This window comes from Misgurnus anguillicaudatus, chromosome 13 (assembly GCF_027580225.2).
Source record: "Misgurnus anguillicaudatus chromosome 13, ASM2758022v2, whole genome shotgun sequence".
NCBI lineage: Eukaryota > Metazoa > Chordata > Actinopteri > Cypriniformes > Cobitidae > Misgurnus > Misgurnus anguillicaudatus.
This window is the reverse complement of record NC_073349.2, coordinates 29373155-29382500: the sequence shown is the minus strand read 5'-3', so window position 1 is coordinate 29382500 and position 9346 is coordinate 29373155. Positions and strand designations below refer to the sequence as shown.

The window sequence follows — 9346 nt, the reverse complement described above, 5'->3', positions numbered from 1 at the left end:
CCGAGCTGTAACTCACCAAACGATGTCAAATGAATTTCACGCCGAGATCATTTTCCCTCTGAACAATCACAGAAGCCAGACATGAACAGCAGGAAGAGCTATGAAAGCTATAAAGATGAAGGAACGCCCGAGGTACGAGGCAGTTAAAGGCTTGTGGGGTAAACATCCCATCATACCGTCTCCTGTCATACCTTCATATCACACACGAGTATTACTTTCATAAAGAAGCCTCGAGTACAAACTAACACGCAGGTGCCTGTGATATTAAATAAGCGTTGTGTGTTTGTGCAATTTAAGTGGAGTGGGTAAAGACGCCCTGAAGCTTTGATAGCCTAAGTAACGTTGATAAATGATGTGTGTGTGTTTTTACTGAGATCCTGCAGTTTTATTTTCTTATTAAACTGTGGGAAACTGTTGGATCGGCTCAGTTTGCAGAAACATGAGAACGAACACACATCAGGTTACTTCAGCGAATGTGTGCCAGATATGCCGTGTAATGACAGTACACAATTAATAACTGACACAAAACTGCAATCAGGTCAGCAGAAATATGTGCTGCTTCTACATTTAATTCTATTAATATAAAAACTTTGCAAAAGCTTTATAAAATGTGATTTCACCTCAAAATACAAGTACAACGGAGATGAATCATCTAATGTGTGTTTTTGAAGGGCTGTAGGATAAACATCCACTCACCTCTTCCCTAAATCTGCTGAAGTCGGCAAAGTTCGGCTGCTGCACGGCCTTCTGGGTATTCTTGTCATGCTGGAAGTTAAAGATCTGAGACATTTAAATTAGAGATGAGAAACAGGAATGGTATAGAGGACGATTTCATCTCAAAAACATGACATTTCAGAATTTGAAAAAGAATAACATAACATTTATAACATATCTCATATGCACATTTGTAAACACACATGAGATCAATTGCTAGCTGGTATGCTGTTTAGTTTATTGTATTTAATTAAGATATTTTTTTATATTAAATATATTATTTATATTTTATAATACAATATAATATATTTTTGTATTTTATATTACTCTTGGAATAAATGATTAAATATTAATTAATTTGTTAAAGCTGAAAGAGAGCTCACCTGTGTGGCTGGAGGTCGTGGAGGGAGAGCTGGAGGTTGAGGCAACCAACCACCTTTAGAACCTGAGGGAGAGACAGAGAGAAAGTGTGAGAGAGACAGAAGGTGAGACAGTGAGAGAAAAAAACAGAGAGTACAGAGACAGAGAGAGAAAGAGAAAAAACAGAGTTAGAAAAGAAAGAGAGAGTATGGATCAGAAAAATCATAAGGTGAGACAGTCAGTGAGACGTAAACAGAGAGTGAAAAAAAGAGAGTGAGACAGTCAAATGACAGATAGAGTCAAAGAAAGTGAGAGAGTGAGATAATAAAAAAGAGTGAAAGAAAGTAAGAAAGTGACAGTCAAAAGACAGAAAGAGTGAAAGAAAGTGAGAGAGTGAGACAGTCAAGAGACAGAGAGTGAAAGAAAGTGAGAGAGTGAGATGATAAAAAAGAGTGAAAGAAAGTGAGAGAGTGAGATTATAAAAAGAGTGAAAGAAAGTGAGAGAGTGAGACAGTCAAAAGACAGAGTGAAAGAAAGTGAGAGAGTGAGATGATAAAAAGAGTGAAAGAAAGTGAGAGAGTGAGACAGTCAAAAGAACGATAGAGTGAAAGAAAGTGAGAGAATAAGATAAAAAAGAGTGAAAGAAAGTGAGAGAGTGAGACGGTAAAAAGAGAGTTAAAACAAAGTGAGAGAGTAAGACAGTCAAAAGGCAGAGAGAGTGAAATAAAGTGAGAGAGTGAGATGATAAAAAGAGTGAAAGAAAGTGAGAGAGTGAGACAGTCAAGAGACAGAGAGTGAAAGAAAGTGAGAGAGTGAGATTATAAAGAGTGAAAGAAAGTGAGAGAGTAAGACAGGTCAAAAGACAGATAGAGTGAAAAACAAAGTGAGAGAGTGAGACAGTCAAAAGAACGATAGAGTGAAAGAAAGTGAGAGAGTGAGATGATAAAAAGAGTGAAAGAAAGTGAGAGAGTGAGACGGTAAACAGAAAGTTAAAACAAAATGAGACAGTCAAAAGACAGAGTCAAAAAAAGTGAGAGAGTGAGATAATAAAAAAGAGTGAAAGACAGGTAGAAAGTGACACAGTCAAAAGACAGAAAGAGTGAAAGAAAGTGAGAGAATAAGATAAAAAAGAGTGAAAGAAAGTGAGAGAGTGAGACGGTAAAAATAGAGTGAAAACAAAGTGAGAGAGTAAGACAGTCAAAAGGCAGAGAGAGTGAAATAAAGTGAGAGAGTGAGATGATAAAAAAGAGTGAAAGAAAGTGAGAGAGTGAGACAGTCAAGGGCCAGAGAGTGAAAGAAAGTGAGAGAGTGAGATGATAAAAATAGTGAAAGAAAACAAGAGAGGTAGACAGTCAAAAGCCACGGAGTGAAAGAAAGTGAGAGAGTGAGACAGTCAAAAGACAGATGGAGTGAACAAAAGTGAGAAAGTGAGATGATAAAAAGAGTGAATCAAAGAGTGAGAATCAAAGAAACAATAGAGACAAGTGAGATAGAAAGAGAGATTTAAAAAGAAACGGAGAGTGAGACAGAGAAAGAGGGAGTGAAAAAACAAAAGGCAAAGAGAGAGAAAGACAGTGAAAGAAACAAAGTTAGAGAGTGAGACAGTAAACAGAGAGTAAAAAACAAAGTGAGTGAGACAGTAAACAGAGAGTAAAAAACAAAGTGTGAGAGTGAGACAGTCAAAAGGCAGAGAGAGTGAAAGACTCAAAATTGATAAAGAATTTGAGCCAAAACAACCCTACAACAGTGAAACATTACTGAATTTAAATCACATTTAGTGCAACAGATTTTCTGTCTTTGTAAGTTGTATGTAAAGAGTTTAGAGATGTTGAGATGAGTTTTCAAACCTTGTCCGCTCTGCTGAAAGAGTTTATTCAGGTCGAGCGAGGAGGCACGAGAGTGAGTCTTCTGGGGTCGGGGTGGTGGTGTGGGCGGTTCTTCAACCTTTCTTATTGCATCATCTATAGATGTGCTTGAAAACGACCTGCAGTTCAAACACACACACACGCATACATTACATCAAAAACCAATGAAGATAATGTTTACACCAAACATCATGAAAATAAACAAAAATTTAGATTGGTAAAAAGAATAAAGCAGGAAGGAGTCAAAAATGTGTTACCTGGGTCGTGTCCTTGACTTCATATTTGCATCAAGCTCCTGTGGAGAATCTGAAACACATTTATATGCATGTTAAGCCCTGTTCAGACTATTAAAACATTTCAGTTTATTACAGTCTGAGTCTATGAGCAAAAAATACCAAACAAAAATATCAGATGATGGACATCAACAACGTGAACGGATCTGAAGCAACTAGTCCTGTCATTAAAACACATCTGAGTCCCAGACATTTTATTTAAGACTGTGAGGTTGTAAGACAGGCCTGAACTGAACTGTTGCCATTGGCCAGGGAAAAGGATTTATCTTTCAAGAGTAACACATCAAATCTTCTGCATAACATGAAAACTATTCAAACAATAACATGAAGCAGGACACGAACCGAACATAATATTTAACACCTTCCATCATCCATACCATCATAAAGAGATGACAATATAAACTCTGGGGAAAACAATTTCATGAGATCCATGTTGGAGCACGTCAACATCGCATTCAAGTCAAGTAATAAAATGTGGAGTAGGGTTGGATTATTTGTGAACGTCCAGGGATTTGGACATGCCAATAAACATCAGCTGTGAATCAGAACAGACTGTCTGAGAAATATTAGAACAAAAGGTCAGAGATGTGGATATAAACTTGAGTTTGTGTCCACACCCAAAGGCAATGAGAAGTTATAATCCATAACACATCAAACCCAGCGGGAAAAAAATAACAAACAAACCTCGCTGGGACTTTGGCACAATATTACACTCTTTAAATGTCTAGATAAATTCATGTCCAGATCTGCTGAAATATCTAGTTTTGATTTGTATTATATGTTTGATGGAAACTATTCAACCCAACATAAAAATGTGGCAGTGGATATTTACACTAAGTGAAAAATCATATTTTCTTAACGATAGATCCTATATACACCAAGTGCAAAAAGCTGGAGATGATACTCAACACTAAGTAATAAAAGAGATTTATTTTTTATTTAAACTAAGACTGCGAATTTTGATGCCCAATTCCGATTTGTTGCCTGTATCAATTTTTTACACGACCCACGTACATCATCTTTTAAAGGAAAACACCACAGTTTTTTTAATTTTTTACTATGTTCTTACATCAATTTAGATGAATTAATACAACCCCTTTTTTTTCAATGTGTGCACTTTTAATCTTTGTACAGCGCCTCGTGAATGTGTTAGCATTTAGCCTAGCCCCATTCATTCCTTAGGATCCAAACAGGGACGAATTTAGAAGCACTTCCATGTTTTCCCTATTTAAAGACTCTAACATGAGTAGTTACACGAGTAAGTATTGTGGCACAAAATAAAACTTAAGTTTGGAGCCATAGGAATGAATGGGGCTAGGCTAAATGCCAACACGTTCAAGAAGCGTCGCACAAAGACCAAAAGTGCACGCATTGAAAAAAGACAGGTATGCACCAATCCGTCCAAGTTGAGGCAAGAACACAGCAAAATATTGAAAAACGGTGGTGTGTTCCTTTAACACAAAGTAAAAATATAGAGATATTTTTTATTTAAACTAAGATTGTATTTACACTACAAATCTTGAAGCCCAATTCCAATTTGTTTCCTGCAGTGTTGGGGTAAGTTACTTTTAAAAGTAATGCATTACAATATTAAGTTACTCCGCAAAAAAGTAACTAATTGCATTACTTAGTTACTTTTAATGGAAAGTAATGCTTACGTTACTTTTGCGTTACTTTTTCTTACTTGGCTGAGGCTTAATCTCTTTTTAGGCCTTGCAGGTGTTTTTTATGATCGCATATAATAATATGTACATTTTGCGTTACTTTACTCGTTACTTCAGAAAAGTAATATTCTTACGTAATGCGCGTTACTTGTAATGCATTACCCCCAACACTGGTTGCCTGTATCCGTTTTTTGTCACGACCCACATACATCCAGAGTTGGGTATAACGCGTTACTATGTAACGCATTACTGTACTCTAATTACTTTTCCTGATAACGCAGTAACGTAACGCTTTACATTTTAAATGTATGTAATTTGATTACAGTTACCAATGACAACAAAATTACGTTACTAGCGTTACAAATTAAGTGTTGAAAAATTAATTAAAATGTATTTTAAAATGACGTTTTGCCGTTGCTCAGCAACGTCTGTTAACGAGCATGCTCGCAGAGTCTGTTAACGAGCATGCGCGCAGCGTCAGTAACGAGCATGTGCATAATCACTCGTCGGAGACGCAAGCAAATGGATGCTGTGTGAGCGGTGGTTGATCATTCAAGTGGAATACAGACAATACATGTCCAAAAAAGTGGGCTTTGCGCGATGACATCTGGTCTGCCAGAAGCGATTGTACAGGTGTGTTTTCAAATTACTAATGTACAATAAGGTTTTCTTTGTTAACATTATTTAACTATGTTATTTAATCATGAGCTCAATGCGTGCACTTGCTTTAATTAATCATATGTTTATTTAAACAATTACCAAAACAACTTTTGATTGTTATATTTAACGAACTAACATGAATATTAACATTCTTTAACTTGACCAAAAAGCCCTCGCGAATGCGATGACGTGTTAAAACTCTACTTTCTGTCTCTGCGACCGCGAATGAATGTGCATAGATAGATAGATAGATAGATAGATAGATAGATAGATAGATAGATAGATAGATAGATAGATAGATAGATAGATAGATAGATAGATAGATAGATAGATAGATGTTAATAAATGTAGAATGTTTAATGAGAAATTTTAAACACGTGTAACTTATTATAAAAGCTACAAATATTTCTGCATCATTATGACCAGCAATTTTAGGAGAGTGCAAATCACACCAAAATAGCTTTAAGCATTCAAATATGACCTTCGGTGTCTCGTCTCTTGTCTCCGCCCCCTTCTTCTCCCAGTTAATAGTTTAATCATTAGTTCATTACCCTCACTTGTTTTCTCCTTATCCTGTTTAGTTTTTCATATTTAATGCCATTCTGTCTAGTGTTAGAATCATAGTCAAGTCTAGTTTAAGTCATCTGTCAGTATTCCGTGTTTGTTCTGCCCCCACGTGGGCTCTTGTTTTGTCTGTGTTATAATAAAGTGTTTTCTGTTCACCCCCGTCATCGCCTGCGTTTGCGTTCATCCGTCCTTGTTTCTGACAATTTCACTTTGTAGCTTTTTTACATTTGATGTTGTCAAAGTAACTTAAAAAGTAAAGTAATTAGTAATTAGATTACTTTTTGCATGTAGTAATCAGTAATGTAATCAAATTACAATTTTAAAGTAGTAATTAGTAATTTGTAGTGGATTACTTTTTTTAAGTAACTTACCCAACACTGCATACATCATCTTTTAAAAGTGATTCCTATCCGATATCTGCATTTACAGTAAACACTCGGCAAACAATTCAAGGTAAACATACTGACCCAAAACAGCTTAAACCACAGAGGAAGTAAAATGTTGCGATATGCAATGGACAGACAAAATGATTATACAAGATTTATAGAGCTTCATTTCTGTATCAAGACATAAAACTTCAGCATTACTCCACTAAGTGAAGCTGTAGTCCTCCATTGCGCTGCTAGGAAGAGTCATGTGATTGTGGGTGGTGCCCACCTGAGTTGACGTCATTTGCCAACGTCCCATTTTCAATAACGCACAACCCGTCTTGATATGGGAATATCGAACCCAGTCTCGGAGTGCGTATAAATAGCATGAAGTGTGAAAATCGTGCAATACATACGCCAAATTCCAATTTGGCGTGCATATGATACGTCAGTCCTTCCCATTCACTTAAACGGCACATATTTTTTTTGTCGTTTTATTTATTGGTTTCTTAATTTTTGTTCTAGTTTTTTACCATTGTTGCTTGGGTTTAGGGTTAGAACTTTTTGTTACATAAAAATGACATCCTAACCCAAACCCAATTCTAACCCCAACTCCAATCGACGATGGCTTAAAAATAGACAAAAAGATGGAGAAACCTGTAGCAAATCTCAAATCTAACCCTTAACCCAAGCGAAAATGGTTTTAAAAAATTGAGAAACCAATACATAAAACAACAAAAAAAGATGTGCCGTTTAAGTGAATGGGAAGGACTGGCGTATCATATCCCCGCCAAATTAGAATTTGGCGTATGTATTGCACGATTTTCACACTTCGTGCTATTTATACGCATCTACATGAGACTGGGTAGGAATATCTGAGCTTACATTGTGGACTTGAATGCATGTATCTGATTTATTTCCACATATGAATGAGGCCTGAAACTTATCTGAGAATTTGGGAATCTATGCGCATTTACATTGCATGTTTAAAGTGACTCAATTTTCCGATTTGGAAAAATCTAAATTGAGTCATTTTAAACATGCAATGTAAATGCGGCCTAAGTAACACTATCAGCATTTTCTTAGCTATATAGTAATGATTTTGGTGCTTTATTCATATTTAACAGTTTTGACTATGAGAAATAGCAGAGGAACACACCGCCTTAGGTGAAAAGTCATGCGGGTTTGAAGTGACGATGAGGATGAGTAAATGATAAATGGTTTCATCCTAGTAAAACTAGGTATCCGGTAAATCAGTGGTAAATGAGAGACTGTGGTCGTGCCGGTGTGCCTGAGGACAGGGTGGATGTTACCTGGTTTTAAAGTGCTGACTTGACTTTGCTGTATTGACTTCTCGTGAAGATCTGGATCGCCTCTCTTTGGGCTGAACTCTGATGATGCAGCAATAAGATCAATAAAAAAAAGAGTTCCTTCTAAGTCACGAAAGACGTTTATAAATGTCTGAATTATTAAAGAAAACGAATTTTCAGATTTTTTTAATTAAAACAAAAAACCCAGGTACACTTTTTGCTTATTTCACAAAAAAAATGACATCATAAACCATAATCAAAATGACAGAAGTACTTGAATATTTTTTAGTGGAACAAGTGTGTAAAAATGAAAATTACTTTATTGCACTAAACATCACTTTAATACCTCCTGGTTAAAAGTTTTAAAGATATGCCTATTATCTTCTGTTTGCAAAGGTCACATGGTTTGATATTGTGTTATCTAGAGCAGACGTTTTCAAACTGGGGTCTGGGAACCTCCAGGGTTCCCCAGAAGGTTCCTAGGGGTCCCCCCAAACAGTCTACGGTGTAGCCAAGTATTTAAGTTTGTAAATAATTTGCTGTCCTTATAATAATATTACAATTACTACTTATCTAACACAGATTGAATGTTTCTTTATAAAAAAGATAAATTTATACAGGTTTGATAAGTAAATGATGACATGATTGAAATTTTTGTTTGAAAATGGCCCTTTTTTGGGTTCAATGTACACTGAAAAAAAAAACTTCTGGACATCGGTTGCACATGATTAAATTAGGTTTTCTTAAATTAAATTAACATTAATTAAAATGAATTTCATTTTAAGAAAACTTAATTCAATCATGTTGAACTGGTGTACATAATTAAATTACGTAGATCTGACAATTTTTTAAAGAAAAATCAATTTTAAGAAATCTTAATTCAATCATGTGCAGCCAGAGATTTTTTTCAGTGTATGAATGCATTCGCTAAAATTTGAGATGTAAGTCATTACCTGACTGTCTCCTCTCATCTCTGGTGTCCTGTTTGCAGGTGCTCACACCTGATCTAGAGGTCATCTGCAGGTCAACTGAACCTTTCTCCTGTTTGACAAAATTAAGGATGATCTGTGATGCATGCACACGTCTAAACTCGCTATGTTTGACTCTGTATTTCTTAATCACCAAGATGTTTAATTTATAACTCATTAGCGCCCTCTGTCTTCGGTCAGAGAGACATGCACATAAAGACAGACAGACAGACAGACAGAGGTTAAATAAAGGTTTTCTTACCAGCTGATTTGCTGCAGGGGTTATGGTGTCATCAAACACAATGAGAGGTTGAGTTGTCTGTAAATGTGTAAAATCTCATTTAGAGCTCAGTTTAAACTTGTTACCCTTGACTTTGATGTAAAGCCTCTTTCCCTCGTTCTATCAGAATGAAAAACACTTATATTTAAGTTGTTCTGTATTTTTGAACTTGACTTTTGTACTTCATTGTCCCTTATCATTGTTTTCTTGTTAATTGTTCTATGTAAAGCGTCCTTGAGCACTGAAAGGCGCTATATAAATAAAACGTATTATTATTATTATTATTTATCCAAAGTG

The 9346-nt window shown here is 35.8% G+C and overlaps 1 protein-coding gene across 1 annotated transcript in view; it reads right to left on the bottom strand.

The window, feature by feature from the left end:
• The window catches only part of reps2 (RALBP1 associated Eps domain containing 2), a 64957-nt gene that overhangs the window by 10255 nt on the left and 45356 nt on the right, over positions 1 to 9346 (bottom strand). Inside the window, exons 9-15 of the mRNA XM_055187434.2 lie at positions 9032 to 9088; positions 8755 to 8842; positions 7805 to 7882; positions 3197 to 3245; positions 2922 to 3058; positions 1098 to 1159; positions 697 to 780 (exon numbers count right to left, since the gene is read on the bottom strand). Coding sequence (XP_055043409.2) covers positions 697 to 780; positions 1098 to 1159; positions 2922 to 3058; positions 3197 to 3245; positions 7805 to 7882; positions 8755 to 8842; positions 9032 to 9088 — 555 coding nt within the window. The remainder of the gene's footprint in view (positions 1 to 696; positions 781 to 1097; positions 1160 to 2921; positions 3059 to 3196; positions 3246 to 7804; positions 7883 to 8754; positions 8843 to 9031; positions 9089 to 9346) is intronic.